The 22657-nt window shown below is 44.2% G+C and overlaps 1 protein-coding gene across 7 annotated transcripts in view; it reads left to right on the forward strand.

Moving 5' to 3' along the window:
- Positions 1-22657, forward strand: part of KIF13B (kinesin family member 13B) — a 196976-nt gene that overhangs the window by 127237 nt on the left and 47082 nt on the right. For all 7 annotated transcript variants that reach the window (XR_014545790.1, XR_014545791.1, XR_014545792.1 and 4 more), the window contains 7 exons: positions 680-826; positions 1648-1677; positions 2896-2995; positions 4598-4724; positions 9286-9341; positions 11203-11327; positions 12029-12205. Coding sequence is in view for 3 of the 7 variants with exons in the window: in XM_083604747.1 (XP_083460873.1) it covers positions 680-826; positions 1648-1677; positions 2896-2995; positions 4598-4724; positions 9286-9341; positions 11203-11327; positions 12029-12205 (762 nt within the window). In the remaining 4 variants the exon portion in view is untranslated. The remainder of the gene's footprint in view (positions 1-679; positions 827-1647; positions 1678-2895; positions 2996-4597; positions 4725-9285; positions 9342-11202; positions 11328-12028; positions 12206-22657) is intronic.

Below are 22657 nucleotides of genomic sequence, written 5' to 3' on the forward strand. Positions count from 1 at the left end.
AACCTCAGCAACTCAGCATTTTGGCTAATCTACCTTATTTACATATAAACACACACGGAGCACTGCAACATGGCTCCCTCTCTCTCTAGCACCAGACAGCAAAGAGAAAAAGAACAAAGGACAATAGTCCCACTTCACGGAACACAGTAACACAACATCCTGTCTTATTTGGAACCCCAACACCTGACGGAGCTTCCATGGCTTCCAGTTGGCTGCAGCAGTTTCCTGCAGCCAATCGGAAGCTGCGCTTTGGTTTTTGAACATTTTGGAAGTCGAACAGACTTCTGGAACAGATTCTGTTCGACTTCCAAGGTACGACTATAGATAGATAGATATAGGTATAGATATATAGATATATATAGATATAGAAACTCTGTTATATGTTTTCAGCAAATGCCGAAGACACATCTCTTTATGCTGGTGTTCGACACCTGGATAAATAACTTCAGAATTCCACGGTTTTTTATTGATTGTGTTTGGGGTGTTTTTTTTTGTAATTGCAAGTTTTAAATTGTACGTCTTTTGGAGGGAGCGGGTTGTCAATCTGGATGTACACAGCCAAGTCAGTACATATTTCTAGTGCAATGCTGTCTAGAAAGCAGTTGCCAGCAGAGGTCTCCCCCCTACCACCATTCCCCCCTTCCAACGTGTCGTTTCTTTGCGTTCCCTGGTCGTGCAGGGCCAGTCGCACCGAATTCAAGTGGAAGTGAAGACCGTGCAGGAATCAGGCACGCTGCCTCTGATGGAAGAATCCATCCTCTCGGTCGGAGTGGGCTGCGTTCAGATCAAGCACACCAGGTCTCCAAAAGGCCACGAGATACATCAGGTAAGAGCCCTTGCTTACAATGTAAATATTGGAGATCTCGTAGCTCAGAGAGAAAGTATCTGTGGTGCATGCGGAAGGTCCCAGGATCATATATCTGTAACCGTCCAACAGTTTGACTTCACCCCCAAAAGCACGCTCCTTCTCGGTCTCCCGAGACAGATGGAAGCCAGCAGACAGATAGGTAGTTTCAATTCTATCAATGCTTAATGGTTTTTTAATTATTATTTTTTCTCCTTGTGTTTTTACCTGCCAGTGCCAGATTTATGTATAAGCTAAACAAGCTATAGCTTAGGGCCCCACTCTCTTGGGGACCCCAAAAAAATGTAAAGGAAAAAAACCACTGGATGTACATTTCCAAAATATAAGATAAAAAACAAATAAAATAAAGCCTACATACAGCAACAGTGTTTTGTGTTGTGTAGGCTCCTATGATGTAAGTCATGGGCCCCGTCTGCTAGCCTGCTCCCTAAAATATCATTGGTTTGCTCATTTCTATATATAGGGTGCTGACATTCTGCATGAAGTGGTTGCAGGGCAACATGTGCAAATGGCTTGAGATACCTATTAGGTCCATAAATTACCATATAGCATGTATTCAGCACATAAAAACAGTGACAATTTGTTGTTGACAAAGGACAGCTAGACATATAAAAGGCCCCATTACCTTCAGTAGCTTAGGGCCTCATCAAACCGAAATCTGGCCCTGTTACCTGCTCTCATTTTTATCTGTAAGCCTCCTTGAATCCCTGTCAGGGAAAAAGTCAAGGTACAATAATAATTACCGCTTTGAATTTACTTGCATTTGCATGGTTTTTGCCTAGGAAGAAGACGACGACATGGACAGCTACCAGGTAAATAACCTGCTAAAACCTTTCTCCTTTTGGATGCAAGGCCTTTAAGACCACGCGGTCCTAACATTCCTTCATCCATCAGAGCAATCAGCATTATAAGGTGGAAGTCACAAGCAAAGGCCAACAGCCACTACTGTTGAAGTTTTCTTCTTCTTCTTTGGCGATCCCTCGTAGCTGAGTAAGATTGTCTTCCATAAACACAGTTTTAACCATGAGTCTGTAAGTGACTGTGGAGGCCAATTCTGGATCCACACGTCCTTCCACAGTGGGGACATAGGTTTCTGGGCGGGAGATGATCATGGTGAGGGTTTGCCAAGCATGCCTTCCTCTTTGCACGTTTCTCCCTTGCGTTCTGAGTTCGAGTGTTTTCAAAGCCCATGACACCTTTGGTAAAGGCTGTTCTCCACCTGGAGCTCTCGCAGACCAGTGTTTCCCAATTGTCGGTGTTTATACTACATTTTTAAAGATTTGCCTTGAGAGAGTCTTTAAACCTCTTTTGTTGACCACCAGCATTACGCTTTCCATTTTTAAGTTCAGAGTAGAGTAGTTGCTTTGGAAGACGATAACCAGGCATCCGCACAACACGACCGGTCCAACCAAGTTGATGTTGAAGAATCATTGCTTTGACGCTGGTGATCTTTGCTTCTTCCAGTACACTGGCATTAGTTCGCCTGTCTTCCCAAGTGATATGTAATTTTTTTGGGAGACACCGTTGATGGAATCTTTTGAGGAGTTGGAGACTGTTCAAGTAACACAGTTTAGGCGCTTCCTCTCTGGGAACGGGTGACTGGGACAGGGAATGGAGGATCTCTCCTAGGAAAAGAACAGCGCCTTCATGTTTCTGGTCCTCAAAGTCTACACAGAACCTGGTTTCTGCACATAAACACAGACTCTCCTGTCCTCCATCCAGACAAGTAAAGAGGTATTGTCAGAATTCAAGGACATGTCCCAGCCAGACAAAGAAACACTCAAGAAGGTTGTGAAGGAAAACCACTGTGGGTTGTGGCCTGGGGAGACTTCTGAGGGCCAGATAGAGCGGTCTGGGGGCCACATTTCAACCCTGGTTTACCTGTGTGTAAAGTGCAACCTCAGGCGTGGCATTCTCCATCGTTCTCTCTCTGTACGCAGTCTCGGAATCCTGCCTTTCCATCTCTGCTCACAAGCCGCTGCTTGCTTAAAAAATAAATCGAAATTAAGTGGTCCCAAACTTCTTCGCAGGACAGAGACCTGGAGAGGCTGCGTCGGAAATGGCTGAACACGCTTACAAAACGCCAGGAGTATTTAGATCAGCAGCTGCAGAAGCTGGTTGGGAAGCCCGGTAAGCAAAAAATATGGTTTCTGCTGCTGGGGAAAGAGTCCAGAGGTAGGCTACAAGATATATTACTCAAGCCTCCGTGCTCAAACAGAGTCTCCCTCTGAGTGCTGCCCACAGACGACAGGGGAAGGTAGTGACCATAACAACTTTTGTCAGCTTCAATGGATATCTGACCCACCTCTGCCAAAGATCACCTGTCCCTCTTCGGGTCAGTTTAATTCAAATATATGGGGCATGTGGGCCACTGAGTTTTAATTGAGTTGAAAGAGCTTATAGGCTCCCCCCATGGAATTATAGTTCTCTGATAGGTGTGGATTCCCAGTTGGAGATCTCTAGCCCAGCCTTTCTGCAAGCTGCTGCCTTCCAGATGATTTGGGTTCTCGTGGTTGGGTGGGGGTTGGTCTAGATGACCGTCGGGGTCCCTTCCAATTCTGCAATTCTATGAATATGATTCTGTGCTTAGGAGCCGTTGCCCTGGAGCAGATCAGTGCCAGTTTAAGCTTCTGCCCTGGGGAAACCCATCTAAATTTATTATCACTGACATTATTATTATTATTATTAATTAAATTGGCATTTTCTTGTTATAACAGAAGCGCACCCAGATAGTCTGTTGCTGCGCCATAAGATAGGTTTAAGGTGCCATTTAAGTCCCAGCTTTCATATCTCAGTTTCGAACACTGTTGCCCTGACAGAGCGATTGCCGCAGCGCAATGTTGAATTCCTCCCTTATAAAGCAGTTGCATGTTATATATGTATAAATGCAATTTCGAACCCAGTACAGGTCTGACTGCGGCAAATGTGAACGTTTTGTAAACTCAAGTTTGGACAGCTCCTGTGTTTTTTAATTAACGAGCTTCTTGCCCCGGAGCACGGGGATTATTATTTTTTAAAACTTTTTTAAAACTTAATTTCTTTAAGGCGTTTGGGGATGAGCCAACCCACAAAGTTCTCTGGGGGCTGCTCAGAAGTCGGATCTTTCAAAACATCAATCAAAACACTAAAAGTCAATTGCTCGGTTTCCTGCCTTAAAAAACCAGCACCATTTATATTATATTTGCAGAAACAAAGAAAGTCAGTAGACTTGATGGCAGGATTTAAATAAACATTCACATTATTAGTATTAGAAAATGTTTAGAAAATAGCGAAATATTATTGTGTATTTACTTTTATTTTTATGTTTTTAGGCTTGGTGTTATGTTATTAATAGCTTTTTCTGTTAGGAGATAGGAAAATGGGGGGGGGGGACAAACCAGAAGGGGAAGTCGGGGGAAGCCCTGGAGGGGAGGGAGGAATATATAGTAAATGTTAAGAAATTGAGATGTATGTAATGAATGAAAAAGAAAAATGAATAATAATTTTAAAAAATCAGCACGGGGAGGGGATTTTAATGTATTTTTAATCTTGGTTGGAAGCTGCCCAGAGTGGCTGGGGAAACCCAGCCAGATGGGCGGGGCACAAAAAAAATAAATATTATTATTATATTATTATTTGCTGTTCCGGGAGCTCCCAAAGACCTCCGCCCTGTGTCACAGCAGTCGGGATAGGAGCCACGGGGCTGTTTGGGAAGCCCCGGCGGAAAGCTATAACTTTGTCGAACTCTTGCAGACAAAACAGAAGACGACACGGACCGGGAAGCCCAACTGCTGGAGATGAGACTGACCCTGACAGAAGAAAGGAACGCAGTCATGGTGCCTTCCGCAGGGAGCGGGATTCCGGGAGCGCCCGCTGAGTGGTAAGGGGCCTTTGCAACGAGGCCACAGCTGCGTTCTGCAGCTTGCTTAGATCTCTGCTGGGTTGATCAGGAGCAGAAAGAAGAGGCTCCTGGATCAAGCCCATCTATTTATTTATCTGGTTTTTCAAATTAGAATTTTACAATCGGATATCCAACATAAAGACACGATTCCATAGAATCTCCTGGACTTCCCTCCTCCCCGTTGTGGGTCCTAATCCTAGCCATTGGCTCCTGCATCTTTTATAATAATCCAAATATTTTGCATCTCCATCATATCCAAAACGCAACATTAAGCTACAAGCGTTCTTCCAATCCTACTAACGATTTGAACTGTTTACAATGGTTTTTCAGGTAAACTATAAATTCCCCCCATTCCTTATTAAAATTTTGGTCTTCCTGATTTCTGATTCCTCCGGTCGTTTTTAGCATTTTGTCATAATCCCATCAATTTAATCTGCCATGCTTCTCTGTTCGGGGCTTTGCCTTCTTTCCATCTCTGGGCCAACAACATCTGCACAGCTGTGTTCGCATACATAATAGTCTTTTCTGCTCCCTTGGGATTTCAGCACCTAAGATTCCTAAAAGAAAGGCTTCGGTTGTTTTTGGTTTTGTTTTTTAGAAAAAAGTTATTTTAAACATTTTTTTTCAGTTCATTATATATCATTTCCCAAAATCCTTTTACTACCTTACATGTCCACCACATATGATGGAAGGTGCCTTCTTTACCCTTACATTTCCAGCAGCTGGCATTCAGAAGCATTGCTTCCTCCGGCTGTTAAAACTGTGGAACTCCCTGCCACAAGAGGCACTGATGGCCACTAACCTGTTGTTGTTTAGTCGTTTAGTTTTGTCCGACTTTTTGTGACCCCATGGACCAGAGCATGCCAAGGTCTTGCTTGTGGGTTTCCCCACAGGCAGTGTTTCTCAAACTTTGCCCCCCGGCTGTTGCTGGACTACAACTCCCATTATCTCTTAGCTATTCAGGGATGATGGGAGCTGTAGGCCAACAACAGCTGGGGACCCAAGTTTGAGAAACAGGGCACAGGTGATACCGTCTCTTTCAAGTGCCACTTGTGTTTCCACCTGCAGCTCTTTGCTCCGATTGGACCCTCCTTGGTTCATCTCAGTCCTCTCCTCTGTCCACCCGCAACCTTGCCACCCTTTTGATTTTAAGTGCCAGCAGTCTGGTTCCATCCAGCCTCAAGTGGAGCCCATCCTGGCTTGCCCGGGAATGTCCCCCACTGCTCTGTTGATGTTGTTGTTGTTTATTTGTTTAATCATGTCCGACTCTTCGTGACCCCCTGGACCAGAGCACGCCAGGCCCTCCTGTCTTCCACTGCCTCCCGCAGTTTGGTCAAACTCATGTTGGTAGCTTCGAGAACACTGTCCCACCATCTCGTCCTCTCTCGTCCCCTTCTCCTTGTGCCCTCCATCTTTCCCAACATAAAGGTCTTTTCCAGGGAGTCTTCTCTTCTCATGAGGTGGCCAAAGTCTTGGAGCCTCAGCTTCACGATCTGTCCTTCCAGTGAGCACTCAGGGCTGATTTCCTTCAGAATGGAGAGGTTTGATCTTCTTGCAGTCCATGGGCTTTAAAAGAGGATTTGAGAAATTCACAGAGGAGGAGAGAGCTATCGACGGTTACCGGCCAGGACGGCTGTGTTTTGCCTCCATGTTTTGAGGCAGCAACGCGTCTGAGTACCACTTGCTGGGAAAAACAGAATGGGGGAGAGAGCTCTTGTGCTTGGATCCTGCTTATGAGCATAGCTGTCAACTTTTCCCTTTTCTTGCGAGGGATCCTATTTGGAATAAGGGAATTTCCCTTAAAGAAAGGGAAATGTTGGCAGCTATGTTATGGGTTCCCCATAATGAGCATCTGGTTGGCCGCTGAGGACAGGATGCCGGACTCGATGGGCCATTGGCCTTGATCCAGCAGGCTCTTCTAGCTTAACTATACAAGGGAGTAACTTGGCAGTGCAGAGAAGAGGCTTTTCCCATCCCTGAGAGACAGGTGTGCCCTGCCGTGTCCCAGAAGCCATGGCAAAGCTTGAATTTGCGGAGTGACATTGGTTCCTCCTTCCTGAGATCCTTGAGAGGGTTTGAAATGACATCCGAGAGGATGAAGGGTGAATGGGGAGGGTGGGGAAGGGAGGAAGGAAGGAGAGAAGGAAGGAAGGAAGGAGAGAAGGCAGAAGAGGCCGAAACGACCTGAATAATTTCCCCTAGGCTCCATATAACGCAAGCAGCGAAATGTCCTCTGCTTAAAGCAACCGGGTTATTAGCCAGAGTTTAATTATGATCCTCTGTAGGAACGGAATCAATATTTATTGCTGCTGCACTTTAGCTGATTTGAAAGAAAAATGGTAATGCTAATTGCCCGGTTCATTCACTTAAGACGGGCCCCGCTCCGTACTCGCGATAACCGCTTCGGTCAGAACATCAGCCTGGATTCCGGGTTTCACGTACCTCCCCACCCTGCCAGAGTCCTCTGTAGTCAGCAGATATGCCACAAAATCTTTCATTCGTGACGCCGGTAATAGAATCAGGTCCAGCCTGCCCTGGCCTCCGGGTCAGAGGAGCTGCAATTATCGGCTAGCCAGGAAACTCTACGCCCAAAACTGAATTTGAGGTCTGGTTAAGAGAGTGATCCGTCAGCCAGGGAGTCGCCAGTTCAAATATCATGTCGGCTGTGAACTTACTTGAATGTTCTTAGGCAAACTAATATCCATTAGCCTGAATTAACACACACACCCTCTTCCAATCTCTTGCCTAATGAGAAAAGTAATGGTGTTTTTTAAAGGGTTATTATAAAGATTCCTGAGATAATGTTTGCGACCTGTTCCAAGTACAGGGGAAAATGTCATATAAGTACCAGGTATTCTTATTTTTCAGCGACGCAGGTGGCGCTGTGGGTTAAACCACAGGGCCTAGGACTTGCCGATCAGAAGGTCGGCGGTTCGAATCCCCACAACGGGGTGAGCTCCCGTTGTTTGGTTCCAGCTCCTGCCCACCTAGCAGTTCGAAAGCACACCCGTGCAAGTAGATAAATAGGTACCGCTCCGGCGGGAAGGTAAACGGCGTTTCTGTGCGCTGCTCTGGTTCGCCAGAAGCGGTTTAGTCATGCTGGCCACATGACCCGGAAGCTATACGCCGGCTCCCTCGGTCAATAAAGCGAGATGAGCACCGCAACCTCAGAGTCGGTCACGACTGGACCTAATGGTCAGGGGTCCGTTTACCTTTACTATTATTATTTTTAGAACTTCTGTAGCCTTCTTTTCAACTTCCTCAAGTCAAGGTTGGATTCAGTTCCGATTTTAATCGTGAGTGGCCTACAGATCGCTATAGACAAGAAGGGCCCTCCAGTCAGGCTTAGAATCTGAAAAGACACGGCACAGAAGGAAAGTGGATTGGGAGGGAGGAGGAAATAAGCAAACCCCAGACACAAGTTTTTGCTTTTAAGGAGGTTGAAACGTTCAAGGAACGGAGGAGCCGAAAGTTGCTGGTCTCTCTGCTACACCAGTGTAAAGGAGGAACACTTTAGCTGTATTCATGCTTTACCTTACGTATTTTAGGTAAACGCCTGACTTGTTTTAAGATTACACCTGAACATGTTGAATGGGATCTTTGTCCACACCGCCTTGGTCAACACCGGCTCTTGCAGAACCGTTTAGAACCAGCTCTTCTAGAACTGCAGCCACAACAGCATTTCATATCTTTGCGAAGCTGTTTGCAGTTTGCAGTTTGCAGAACACCTCCAAACTGACCTAAGGAATGGGAGGGAGCTGTTTCTGAGGGCCTGAGACTTTGCCTAGATCAGGGGTAGGCAACCTAAGGCCCGGGGGCCGGATGCGGCCCAATCGCCTTCTCAATCCAGCCTGCGGACGGTCCGGGACTCAGCGTGTTTTTACATGAGTAGAATGTGTCCTTGTATTTAAAATGCATCTCTGGGTCCTGCCTGGTGTTTTTACATGAGTAAAATGTGTGCTCTTATTTAAAATGCATCTCTGGGTTATTTGTGGGTCATAGGAATTCGTTCATTTTTTTTTCTCTTCAAAATATAGTCCGGCCCCCCACAAGGTCTGACGGACCGACCCACAGCTGAAAAAGCTTGCTGACCCTGGGCCTACATAACATTTCTGCCGCTTGCCCTTTGCAGATAGCTGTGAAAAAACATGCCTCTTAATGCCTTTGGCCCATCGCTTTGCAGCATCCGAGAGAGTGGTTTAAATTAGCTGGTTTATTTTGCAATTATCCAACTACATGCGCTTGGAGTAAGCAGCGTGGGGAAGCTCCTTAGCACTTGACAGCAATGCACACTCTTTTCTGCTACAAGGGAACGCAGTCCTGGTTGAAAAGAGGCCGCGAAAGTACTGAATGTCCTCTGCGTCTAGCTCAATAAATTGAGATGAAGCCACAGCCCACCAAGGTTATATCGTTGCCTTGACCTACAATTGCCCGGGTACCAAGTGTAATAACACAGTTGCCGTGATGCTCGCGGGGACGTGTTCTATGTTCAGTCTGCCTCCATTGATATGCCAGTGCTGACTGCGTCTCTCTCTTTTAGGACCCCTGTGCCAGGTATGGAGACGCACATCCCAGTCATCTTCCTTGATTTAAACGGTAAGTGAGATCAGAAATGACAGCGCTTGAGGGATGTGGAAAGGAATGCAGCAAGAATTGTGTTGGGGGCGGGGAGTGACTAAAAAGCAGGTGTTCCGAGTGGTTGCTCATGGTGTCAGTCAACCATTGAACTAGGTCCTATGTACCACTAGGTCCTATGTACCACTTTTGTATCATTATTATTATTATTATTCAATTTATAAACCACCATTTATCCAAAGGTCCAAGGGCGCTGTGCAACACAGAGAGCATAATTTACGCAGCAAAATGATAAAAGCATAAAACCTAATAATGCACAGCATGTTCATAAAATTTTGAGACCTGCGGGTATACAAATTTACACAAATAGTAATAATAATAATTGAAATAATCATACCAGAATCCCCCCCCCACACATTTAACAAGCTGTAGATTAATAATAATAATAATAATAATAATTTATTATTTATACCCCGCCCATCTGGCTGGGCTTCCCCAGCCACTCTGGGCGGCTTCCAACAGAACACTAAAATACATAACCTATTAAACATTAAAAGCTTCCCTAAACAGGGCTGCCTTCAGATGGCTTCTAAAGGTTTGGTAGTTGTTCTCTTTGACATCTGGTGGGAGGGCGTTCCACAGGGTGCGCGACACCACCGAGAAGGCCCTCTGCCTGGTTCCCTGTAACTTGGCTTCTCTCAGGGAGGGAACTGCCAGAAGGCCCTCGGAGCTGGACCTCAACGTCCGGGCAGAACGATGGGAGTGGAGACGCTCCCTCAGGTCTACTGGACCAAGGCTGTTTAGGGCTTTCAAGGTCAGCACCAACACTTTGAATTGTGCTCGGAAACGTACTGGGAGCCAATGTAGGTCTTTCAAGACTGGTGATATATGGTCTTGGCGGCCGCTCCCAGTCACCAGTGTAGCTGCCGCATTCTGGATTAGTTGCAGTTTCCGGGTCACTTTCAAAGGTAGCGCATTGCAGTAGTCCAAGCGAGAGATAACCAAAGCATGCACAACTCTGGCGAGACAGTCTGCGGGTAGGTAGGGTCTCAGCCTGCGTACCGGATGGAGCTGGTAAACAGCTGCCCTGGACACAGAATTTACCTGTGCCTCCATGGACAGCTGTGATTCCAAAATGACTCCCAGGCTGTGCACCTGGTCCTTCAGGGGCACAGTTACCCCATTCGGGACCACGGAGTCCTCCACACCCGCCAACCATCTAACTGTCCAAAAAACTGTCCTAGGTACCACTATTGTATTACTATTATTATTATTCAATTTATAAACCACCGTTTATCCAAAGGTCTGAGGGTGCTGTGCAACACTGAGAGCATAATTTACGCAGCAAAATGGTAAAAGCATAAAACATAATAATTCACAGCATGTTAATGACGTTTTGAGACCTGCGGGTATAAGGCGGTATACAAATTTACATAAATAGTAATAATAATACGTGAAATAATCATACCAGCAGTCCTCCACACACACATTTAACAGGCCGTAGATTGTTTAGTAATGCCCATTTCATAGAAGAAACATTGGCAATGTCCACCTAAACAAGAGGGAAACGGATGCACATCTTCCAAAAATCATAATGCATATAAAAAAGCAGCCCCTGCCCTCTGTTAAGCAACAAGAACAAAACCCTCAATTTGGTTAATCTGCCTGTTTTCTGCTCTGGCGCCACCTGCTGTTCGTCTCCCTGCCTGCTGACCAACCAGTTGGGCACCAGCTACCACTGTTTATATTGCAGGAGTTGCTGTTGGTGGAGAGGGTTTGCCTTGCCCACAGTTTCCTGTTGAGCTTGCAACCCAGGGTTTTTCAGGTCCTCTGTGCTGCAGTTGCTCAGCACATCCTGAACTTCTCTCCTCTCTTTCTACAGCGGATGACTTCAGCTCTCAGGATAACCTCGATGAGCCAGAAGCTGGTGGCTGGGACGCCACCCTGGTTGCCGAAGATGAGGACGAATTCTTCGAGCTGCAGATTGTGAAGCACCACGAGAGCGAGGTAAGGCACGGAACGAGTTGTAAACTCCATTCCCAAGGCTGCCAACGGAGCAGGGTTAACAGCAGCCCTGGGAGAGATGTGCCCAGTATCTGTTCTTCGTACAGTGGTACCTTGGTTTTCAAACTTAATCCGTTCCGGAAGTCCGTTCCAAAACCAAAGCGTTCCAAAACCAAGGCGTGCTTCCCCATAGAAAGTAATGGAAAACAGATAAATTGCAAACAGATAAAAACATTGGCAGGATAATTGTAATAAGCTGCCGTTTGATAAGAGTATATGCTTAAAGTAGATAAACAAATAAGCAAAGCTGAATTTGGATATGCATAAGACATATAAAAAACAACTTTAACGAACCACAGAAAGAGGGGGGAAGGAAGTCAAGTTTTGAAATGTTAAAACCATTGTAAAATTAATGAAAACCTGAAAAGTAAAAAAAATTATTATTTTAAAAAGGCCTGATGGGGGAAAAACAGCCTTCAGGAAGGACAGGAAGGGAGCCTATCTAACTTCACTAGGCAGGGAGTCCCAAAGTTTGGGAGCGGCCACTGAGAAGGCCCTTTCCCCATCAAAAGAGTTCTCTTACTTAAACCTGTTGCAGTTGTGAGCCTCTTTGAGTGTGGTTTCACCCCGGAAATGCGGCCTACAGACAAACACAGATGTTGGTGTGTTGACCGAGGATGTTGTGTTTGTGTGTTGTTTTGCAGGTGAAGGCCGAAGCTTCCTGGGACTCCACAGTCCACAACTGCGCGCAGCTCAGCAGAGGAACAGCTGCTGAGCAGAGGGTCTTCCTGATTGTTCGAGTGACGGTACAGCTCAGCCACCCGGCCGAGATGCAGCTGGTCCTCCGCAAGCGGATTTGCGTCAGCGTCTACGGCAAGCAGGTACAGCAGCCCTCCTAGGCGCTAATTATCTCCATTTGCTCTCGGCGTGACGCAGTTGCACTCCTAGAAGCATTCCTGCCATTGCAGCGAACAGGAAATCGCAAGGCATGGCTTTGATGAAGCCGATGTCTCTTAACATGGGACAAGGTGTGGAAATATTGGAGCAAAGCTCTACTTCTTGCTAACAGCAGCTGTCTCAAAACAGCAAGTTGTAGGAGTGCAAATATCCAGAGTGTGGGGTCAGGTGGGATTACCATGAGGAATTATAAAATATGCATCAAGCCATTGTGTCTGCTGTGAAAGCATGGCGTTGGCTGGGTTTAATTAATTGACAATAATTTCTGATCAAATCCCACAACCCTCTGCATCTCTGGCCATTTCCTCTACTGTCCATTTCTCTTGCTTGACAAGTCACGTACACAGCCCAGCTGCCAGTTGCTTCGCCAGGCAGGCATCCTGGGCCATCAAAGACAGTGGGCAGTTTCTTTGATGTAGCTTTTCTGATATGTTAATTTTAGGATGTTAATCTCAGGGCCAGGAAACAGATCTCACCTAAAGGCGATAATGATCGCTGTCTTCCTGGCCATCCTTCTTATCATGTATACTGCTTGTTTATTGCCTCCGGGGTTGCCAGACGCACTCCTTTGTAGTTCTGATTTGTTTACCCCAGAAATACGTGTGCTTAATTAGTTTTGGTATTTTAACTTTGTCCCCACGCTCAGAAGAAATCTGATTGGTTCTTACGAACACTCTGTAAAAAGTTCTTTTGTGAATAAAACGACCTGGGCCAGGGGGTGGAGAGACAGATTATTATACACACCCTTCCCAGAGTCTTGCTAGTTCAAGCCTCTGTGTGTATTCTTATTAAGCAGAGTTCAATCCTTCCTTTACTTTGGGGATGCCTCAGCCAATCGGGCGCCAGGGGCGGCGCGTGTGTCCTGCGCCCAGCGGTGAGACCAGCTGGGGCAAGACGCCCCAGAGTCTGCCTGCCTCCTCCCACTCAGCTGCCCCAAAGCTAAGGGGGAGGCAGCAGGCGGGCTGTTCGGGGCAGTGCAGAGCCTGCGTGCACCCAAACCACTGTGTCTCTCCCAGGAGAGATGCGTGGCTTGGGTGTGCTGCAGGCCCCACAGTGAGTGCCGCCCGGCATTTTGTCACCCCCTCAATGGTGACACCTGGAGCGGCCCGCCCCCACCGCACCCCCCTTCCTCTGCCCCTGCCTCAAAAGAAATGACTGTCTTTCTAGTTTAGTGTTTTCATTTTAAAATGATTTTTGGCGTGCCCCCTTCCCTCTGCTTCTTTGATCCCTGGGGGTTTGGAAAAGGGGATCTACTGACTTCACCCTCCAGCTTTGGGACTCAGCCGTGGAGCTTAACCCTCTTGCCTCAACTGACTCTCTCTCTTTCCTTTTCCTCCTCTCTTCCTCGCTCCGGGCTCCCTGGCAGTCGCCAGAATGCTGCAGAGAGGCTTCAGGAGGGTAGTAACCCATTGCCGATTCTGCCCCCGTGCCAATGCCTCTTTCTGCATGGCTTCGGTGTGTGCAAGGAGCTGAAGTACTGAGGACCGCTTGTGTTGTAGCATCCTTTGCCACTGGAATAAGATGCTTCATTCATTTCCCTTGCTGCCTTGGGAGGGGTTTTGTTTTGTTTTTTGTGAACAGGCAGTGTTGGGCAGGTTTCATGGGCCTTTGCTGCATGCGAGCAACCTGTGCTTCAGCAAATCTACGTTGCCAGCAGGTCACCCCATCTCTTGTCATCTCATGTAGCCAGCTTTGTTTTGGCGGCGTTTGTGACCTCCCTTTTCTGTTGCCCTGTGTGCTGGGATGTGGCTATTGTGACTGGAACGTGAGGTATGCGTGTGTGCTTTTTTCCCTGCCTGACTTTACAAGGACAAGTAGGAATAGAGGAAGCGGCCTTCTATCTAGCCCAGTGCTGTCCACGCTGACTGCCAGAGTCTGTCCACGGTTTCAGACAGCTTATTTCCTAGTCCTAAGGTAAAGGTAAAGGGACCCCTGACCATTAGGTCCAGTCGTGGCCGACTCTGGGGTTGCGGCGCTCATCTCGCTTTATTGGCTGAGGGAGCCGGCGTGCAACTTCCGGGTCATGTGGCCAGCATGACTAAGCCACTTCTGGCGAACCAGAGCAGCACACAGAAACGCTGTTTACCTCCACTCTCTGAGCCCAGAGGGGGTTCCGGCTTACAGAGTCCACACGGCAAGTGCAAACTCCAGTTGCTCACAAAGTCCTGCAACTGCAAGACTTCTCTTGAGTCCAGAAGTCTTGCAAGATGAGCTCGTCACAAAGCCTTCCACATTTGCACAGGATCTCTCCCACAGTCTCCATGTCTCCAGCAGATTCTCCTATACTCCCCAGCAAGGACTGCTGTGACTTTAGCCCTTATCTACCCAGCGCTACCATGCTGGTTTGCCGAGCAACTCAGATAAGGCTGTCACACAGTGTCTGCAGCTGCACTGTGAGGTGGTGGGGAACCATATTTCTAGTGACTCACGGAAAATTAACCCCTTTCCCGCTTTCCTTACCATCATCATCCCAGAATAGCCAGTTATGTCTGAGGGCCATTGCTAAGAACACCTTTGGGATGGACTGGTGATGTGTCGAAAATACATCTTTTACACTGCCCCTGATCTTCCCCTTTGTGCACAGTTCTTTGCAAGAGGGATCTGCTCCAAGGCCCTTTGCATTCTGAGGACATACAGGTGTCCGTGAAGAGGTTACATGGATGCCCTTGATGCAGAGTTCTTAGCCTAGAGAGGCTCCCCAGCCCTCACCGGGTGCATCCTAGCACTCATGCAGCGCTCCCCTCTCGCATTATTATTCTTTTATTTTTTATTTTTTTATTTATTTACAATAATATTTATTAATTTTCAATAGATATAACAATATATATATATATACAACAACACAATAAAGAAGTACAAGAGAAGAAAAAAGAATAACAAACTTAACATACCTAAACGGGGGGTGGGGGGGTGGGAATAAAACTCAATTAATTAATTAAAATCCATTTTCATAAAGATTTTAGTTGACTTTCTCTAATCTCCTCCATCTGAATTTCCTCTTAATTTGAATGTAGCAGTTTCCAATATCATTATTTCGTAAAACAACATTACAGTCGTATTCCAATTTCTTTACCTTTCTTATAATACATTTTCTTATTTATGTATTTAAGTCTAATTTAGCCCTAGGCCTGATTGGTTCTTTCAAGCAGTTACATATCTTTAATATTAGAATATTTATTCAAATAGTCTTTAAATTTCTTCCAGTCTTCTTGGTAGTCCTCTTCTTTCTGGTCGCGGATTCTCCCGGTGAGATCAGCCAGCTCCATAAATTCCATCATCTTCATCTGCCATTCTTCTTGCATTCTTATTCTTTTAAGCCCCTGAGCAGCCGTGATCTGGATGAGTTCCCTCCACGCAGCTCTTTTCCCACCCTGAAACTTAGGGTGCTGTTGTGGTTTGTGCGACGGTTTTTAACTTCCTTTTTTTTTTTTAAAGATTTTTATTAAAGTTTTCCAAAAAAAGAAAAATAGAAATTCACAGAATAAAAAACCATAAATTACAGAAAAAAGAAACACACAAAAAAGAAAAAAAGGAAAAAAATACAGAAAGAAAAACACAACTAATTAAGAAAAATTACATTTAAACAAGGAAAAAATAAAACCATTCCATTTTTCCAATAGCCTCAATTTCATATGCTTATGTTCTTGACCTCCTCGCACCTTCCCCTTTTTGTATTCCCATTCAAATATTTAATTCAGCAAATTCTTACCCTTTGTCAAATGTTTAAACTTTGTACCATAACATATACTATATCCCTATTTTTCAACCAATTATCAATACCTTTTTTGCATAGTCTTAATAACTTTTATCACTAATTACCACTTATTACCCATCCAAGCACATTTTTAACACTCATTGATTTTATAATATTTCTGAAGATAGTCTTTGAATTTCTTCCAGTCTTCTTCCACCAACTCTTCTCCCAGGTCTCGGATTCTGTCAGTCATTTCCGCCAATTCCATATAGTCTATCAGCTTCATCTGCCATTCTTCCAGGGTGGGTAGCTCTTGTGTCTTCCAATACTTTGCGATGAGAATTCTTGCTGCTGTTGTTGCGTACATAAAGAAATTTCTATCTTTCTTTGGCACCAATTGGCCCACCATGCCCAAGAGAAAGGCCTCTGGCTTCTTAAGGAATGTATATCTAAAGATTTTTTTCATTTCATTATATATCATCTCCCAGAAAGCCTTAATCTTTGGGCATGTCCACCAAAGGTGAAAGAATGTTCCTTCACTTTCTTTACACTTCCAACATTTATTGTCAGGCAAATGGTAGATTTTTGCAAGCTTGACTGGTGTCATGTACCACCTGTATATCATTTTCATAATATTCTCTCTTAGGGCATTACATGCCGTAAATTTCATACCTGTGGTCCACAACCGTTCCCAGTCAGCAAACATGATGTTATGACCAACATCTTGTGCCCATTTAATCATAGCAGATTTAACTGTTTCATCCTGCGTATTCCATTTTAGCAGCAAGTTATACATTCTTGAAAGTATTTTAGTTTTGGGTTCTAACAACTCAGTTTCCAATTTTGATTTTTCCACCTGGAAGCCTATTTTTTTATCCATGTTATAGGCTTCTCTTATTTGAAAATAGTGCAGCCAATCTCACACCTTATCTTTTAATTTCTCAAAACTCTGCAATTTCAATTTATCCCCTTCTTGTTCCAGTATTTCCCAATATTTCGGCCATTTGGCCTCCATATTGGACTTTTTAAGTGCCTTTGCCTCCATTGGTGACAGCCACCTTGGGGTTTTGTTCTCCAATAAGTCTTTATATCTTGACCAGACATTAAACAATGCTTTCCTGACAATATGATTTTTAAATGCTTTATGAGCTTTGACCTTGTCGTACCACAGATATGCATGCCACCCAAAGACATTATTAAAACCTTCTAAATCCAAAATGTCAGTGTTTTCAAGAAGCAGCCATTCTTTCAGCCAGCAAAATGCGGCCGATTCATAATAGAGTTTCAGGTCTGGCAGGGCGAAGCCACCTCTTTCTCTTACATCAGTTAGTATTTTAAATTTTATTCTAGGCTTCTTGCCCTGCCAGACAAATCTAGAAATATCCTTCTGCCACTTCTTGAAACAGTCCATCTTGTCCACAATTTGCAAAGATTGAAACAAAAATAACATCCTTGGCAATACATTCATCTTTATAGCCGCAATTCTTCCCAACAAGGAAAGCTTCAAGTTTGACCATATCTCTAGATCTTTCTTCACTTCTAGCCAACATTTCTCATAGTTATCTTTAAACAAGTTTAAATTCTTAGCAGTCATATTAACCCCCAAATATTTAACCTTCTTTACTATTGTTAGGCCTGTCTCCTTCTGAAACCTGTCTTTCTCAATCGGTGTTAAATTTTTCTCAAGAACTTTTGTTTTAGATTTATTCAGCTTAAAACCAGCCATCTGCCCGAATTCTTGGATCACTTCCAAAACTCTTTTCGAACTAGATTCTGGCTCCTGTAATGTTAAAACTAAGTCATCTGCAAAAGCTTTCAATTTATATTGCTTAGCTCCGACCTGAATGCCTTTTATCAAACGGTCCCTTCTAATCATGTTCAATAATACCTCCAGGACTGTGATGAATAACAATGGGGAAATTGGGCAGCCTTGTCGTGTACCTTTCTCTATCTTAAATCCCTCTGTCACCATATTATTCACTATTAATTTAGCCTTTTGTTCTGAGTAAATTGCACTTATACCATTTTCAAACCCTTGACCCACCCCCATCCCCTGAAGATTTTTCTTCATAAAACTCCAAGAGATGTTGTCAAAGGCTTTCTCCGCATCTATAAAGATTAAAACTGCTTTGGTGTTTATATTCACTTGCAACTTCTCCAAGATGTTGATTATGTTCCTTGTATTGTCCGACAAGTGTCTACCTGGGAGAAAGCCCGCTTGGTCCTTATGAATCTCTTCCAGTAGTACTTTCTTTAATCTATTTGCCAAAATGTCAGCAAATATTTTGTAATCCACATTAAGAAGGGATATGGGGCGGTAGTTCTTAAGTTGCGTCTTTTCAGACTCAGTTTTTGGTATAAGTGTAATATAAGCTTCCTGCCACGACTCCGGCGCCTTTTTCCCCTCTAGTATCTCATTGCATACCTCCATTAGTGGTCGAATTAACCAATCTTTCAAAACTCTATAGTATTTGGAGGTTAAACCGTCTGGTCCTGGAGATTTGCCCAACTGCATGTTCCGAATGGCACCCTCCACTTCCTGTTCTGTAATTTTGTCACTCAACATTATCCTCTTTTCTTGAGAGATTTTTTGTAATCCGTTTTTCCTCAGAAATTGGTCTAATTCGACCTCTTTCTGTGGCCCTTGTGTATAAAGTTGCTTAAAAAATCTCTGGAAGCAGTTTCTAATTTCCAATGGGTTCTGTATAATCTTTCCATTTACTTCCAAATTTGTTATGGTGTTTAGTTTCTGTCTTTTCTTCATCTGCCATGCAAGCAGTTTCCCACATTTATTAGCCGATTCAAAAGACTTTTGTCTCATCTGTTTGATTTTCCATTCCACTTCCTGATTTATCATTCTCATATATTGTACTTGATATAACTTAATTTCTCTCAGAATCTCTTGGGATTTTGGTTTCGCTCTTAATCTTTTCTCTCCTTCTTTTATTTTTTCCAAAATTTTATCTTTTTTCTCATTTTGAGTTCTCTTCTTTATTGCATTCTGTTGAATCAAAAACCCTCGCATGACCGCTTTGCTTGCGTCCCAGACTGTTCTTTTTTCCACCGTAGTGTTTAAATTTATCTCAAAGTAGTCTCTCAATGTTTTTTGGGCCTTCTTAATCACCTCCTGGTTTCTAAACAGGGCGTCATTCATCCTCCATCTGAAGGAGCCGATTGGCATTAGTTTCATCTCCATCTTTATTGCATTGTGGTCGGAGCAAGTTTTGGGGCAGATTTCCACTTTTCGAATCTTGGGTGCCAGTCCTCTAGTTATCCATATTTGATCAATTCTTGTCCATGTCATATTGGCTTCAGAGAAGAATGTTCCCTCTCTTCCAAGGGGGTTCTTAGTTCTCCAAGTGTCAATCAAATCCATATTGTCAGTCAATTCAAAGAAAGTTTTAGGTAGTCTTCCATCTTTAGTTACCACCTGTCTTTGTGACTTATCCATGTTAGTAGATACCACTCCATTCATGTCTCCCATCAAAATGATGTTATAGTCCATATAGTCCAACAATGTCTCGTGCAATTTCTTAAAAAATTCCGATTTCCCCTCATTTGGTGCATATACTCCTAAAATCAAATATTTTTCACCTTGTAGTTGAATCTCAATTGCAATAAACCTTCCTTGTTCATCTTTAAAAACAAATTTCGGTGATAGGCTCTCTTTAGCGTATATAACAACTCCTCTCTTTTTGACTTTGTCCGATGAAATAAATTCTTGACCCAGTCTTTTATTAATGAGAACTTTCCTGTGGAGCCTTACCACATGAGTTTCCTGCAAACAAATTAGATCCAATTGGTCCTTTTTCAATATATGAAATACTTTCCTCCTCTTCTCCGGCGAGTTAAAGCCGTGAATGTTCCAGCTTAATAATTGCAGAGACATGGTGTGTTTATTTTAATTTCCTCCAGCTGCTCCCAAGAGCTCGTCAAGTTCTTGCGGTGGTATCTTCTTTTTTGATTTGTCAAATTCCAAAGGTGGTGGTGCTATGCCAGCTCCTGGTCTCAAGGCTTTTGGCAGATCTGTCGCTTCCTTTTGTAGATCTTCTTCAAAATCTCTCAGAAATTTTTCCTTATCTTCCACTGATCTGATTCTGAACTTTTTCCCCTTAAATGTAAAGGACAGTCCCTGGGGGAACTCCCATCTGAAAACAATAGTATTCTTTCTCAACAAGGCCACCAAGTCTCCGTAGTTAGTTCTCAAATCCAAAAGGTGTTTCGGAATATCTTTAAAAATCTCCGCTCTGGTCTCATTAATCTCTAGGGTCTTCTGGAAGTGAGCACTCAATATTTTGTCTCGTTCCTCTTTCGATCGGAGGGTCACCAAACAGTCTCTCACCCTGTTTTTCCTCCCTCCTCTTCCAAGTCTGAAGGCGCTCACTATCTTAAAATCTTTATCCAGCTCCAAGTTCCAGAATTTCTGAAATTCCTGTGAAAGATAGTCATTCAAATTATCTCTCTCAAGTTCTGGCACCGCCCTGATCCTCAGGTTTGTCTGTCTCTCTCTCAATTCAACCATAGACAATAAGGCCTGGTGGTCCCCAATCTGTTTACGTATTGGTTTGATTTCTTCCTCCACAGCCACAGCTTTTTCTTTTGCCTCCTCGGCTATTTTCCTAGTAGTCGCAGATTCCTCCAACAGTTTTTCTATAGCTTTGGTATTTGAATTAATACTGGCTGTGTTCCCTTTAATTTCAGCTGACTGATCTGAGACCTGTTTACTTAGGCCTTCCAATTTTTCGTAAATTTTATTCAACACAGATGTAAATTCCCCTTCTGAGGCCATTCCTTTTGGCTCAATTTGCCCTGGGTCTTCCTCCTGAGTCACAGGGAGGCCAGGCACAGATGCCCTACGTTGCTGGGAGATTGAAGTAGATTGTTGGACTTTGACCTTGGATCTTGTTGCTCTTTGGTCAGTCATTCCCCTTTATCTTCAGTCAAGGTCAATTCCCACAGGCAAGCCTTGTAGTGGAAAGTCCCCAAAGTTGACAGTGGAAAATTCCTCCAGTCAGGTATTATCTTCAATAGTCCTCTAGGGGGATACAGTGGCTGCCATAAAATTCTCAATAGCCAGACAAACAAATCTTTTTGTAGCTTTCCGTATCCCCTCTTTAATTGAAACTAAGTATTCAGATCAGTAAAACTCAGAAATGTATCTTCTTGCAGAGTTAGATCAAATATTTACTGTATCCACAGTCAATGCGAGCTCAAATGTAGCAAACCTCATTAATCTGACAGACCGTTCCCATGAGAGTTCAAATAAAAAGTCTTTTAAAATTCCCAGAAGATCCCCAGAAGAAATACAGTCACTTTCTCAACTTCCCCTGCAGGGGAGTTCTCTCTTTTGGTGCTTAGAGTTAAAGTTGAACGATCCACATTAAAGTAATAGCACAGAAAGGTCTTTGCTTTGATCTTTTACAAAGCGGAAAGGCGGACTTCCTGTTTACACCTTTCCGCTTCGGAGCCCAAATTCAGTTCTTTTTGTTCTCAAATCCAAATTTCTTAAGTCCCCCTACTCACGGGTGTTCTCTTTTAGAGCCGAATTTCACAGGAAAAAGGTCAGCGCTCTCCGGCAACAGCTACGCGGCTTCGCTCTGTAGACGCAGCAGTCGACCCGTAGCACCGCGCCGCTCCCGCTGCACACCGGAACCCCTTTCGGGGCTCCCTCGCAAAAACGGGGGGCGCAAAAGGTGCCTGCTGGGTCCCACGCTCGCAGGCTCTTTCTGCCTGCGATTTCAGATCGGGTCCCCGCTTCGCCGTAGCGGAACAGACCCACTTTCTACAGGGCTTCTCCTCCTACTCAGAAGGAGACCGCCATTGCCGTTGGCGCCGCCTCCGGAAGTCGGTTTTTAACTTCCTTAACTCAGTATCAGTTGGGTTTCCTTACGTCATCCCTTGTGCTTTTCCGTGCTGGGGGGAGATGGGGGGAAGTAAACCTTGCAGCCCGCGGGAGAGATGCGAGCGAAACAAAAGAAATGGCTTGCAATGCAGAGGGTTGGACTAGATGACCTTTGGGTGCCTTCCGGCTCTTCAATTCTATGATTCTGTGATGCTTTTCCTTTTCATCCCATAACATCTGGGCCTGTTTCACTGTCGGTTCTCCTGGGGTCATATGAACCCCCTGCTCCTTAAATGCACTTAAATATCTCTTTTCCCCACGTTTGTGTTCAGCTGCTAGTTTTGGGGGGGGCAGTTTGGAAGTGGAGCATTTGGGGGAATTGCAAAATTTCACCCACCCACCTTCACAGGAATTGCCTGCTGATTCCCAGCAGCCATTGACAACAGCCTTCTCCTCCCTGAGGATCTCTTTATTTTATTTATTTTATTTTATTTTATTTTATTTTATTTTATTTTATTTTATTTTATTTTATTATTTTATTTTTTATTTTATTTTATTTTATTTTATTATTTATTCAAAAGAAATTTTAATACATTTATACATACATATTACAGATATACAAACAAACATCCATTTCATACAATCCTTAAAAATATTCCTACATACCTACATTCAATCCCGCACATACTTCCTTTTCCCACCACCGTCCCTCACCCCACCCTGTGCTAGGCTTCCAATCTACTCAACTGAAATTTCTTTCCATTTCTATTACAGTGGTACCTCGGGTTAAGTACTTAATTTCTTCCAGAGATCCATGCTTAACCTGAAACTGTTCTTAAC

The sequence above is a fragment of the Podarcis filfolensis genome (assembly GCF_964270895.1).
Source record: "Podarcis filfolensis genome assembly, chromosome: 3".
In the NCBI taxonomy this organism is placed as follows: Eukaryota; Metazoa; Chordata; class Lepidosauria; order Squamata; family Lacertidae; genus Podarcis; species Podarcis filfolensis.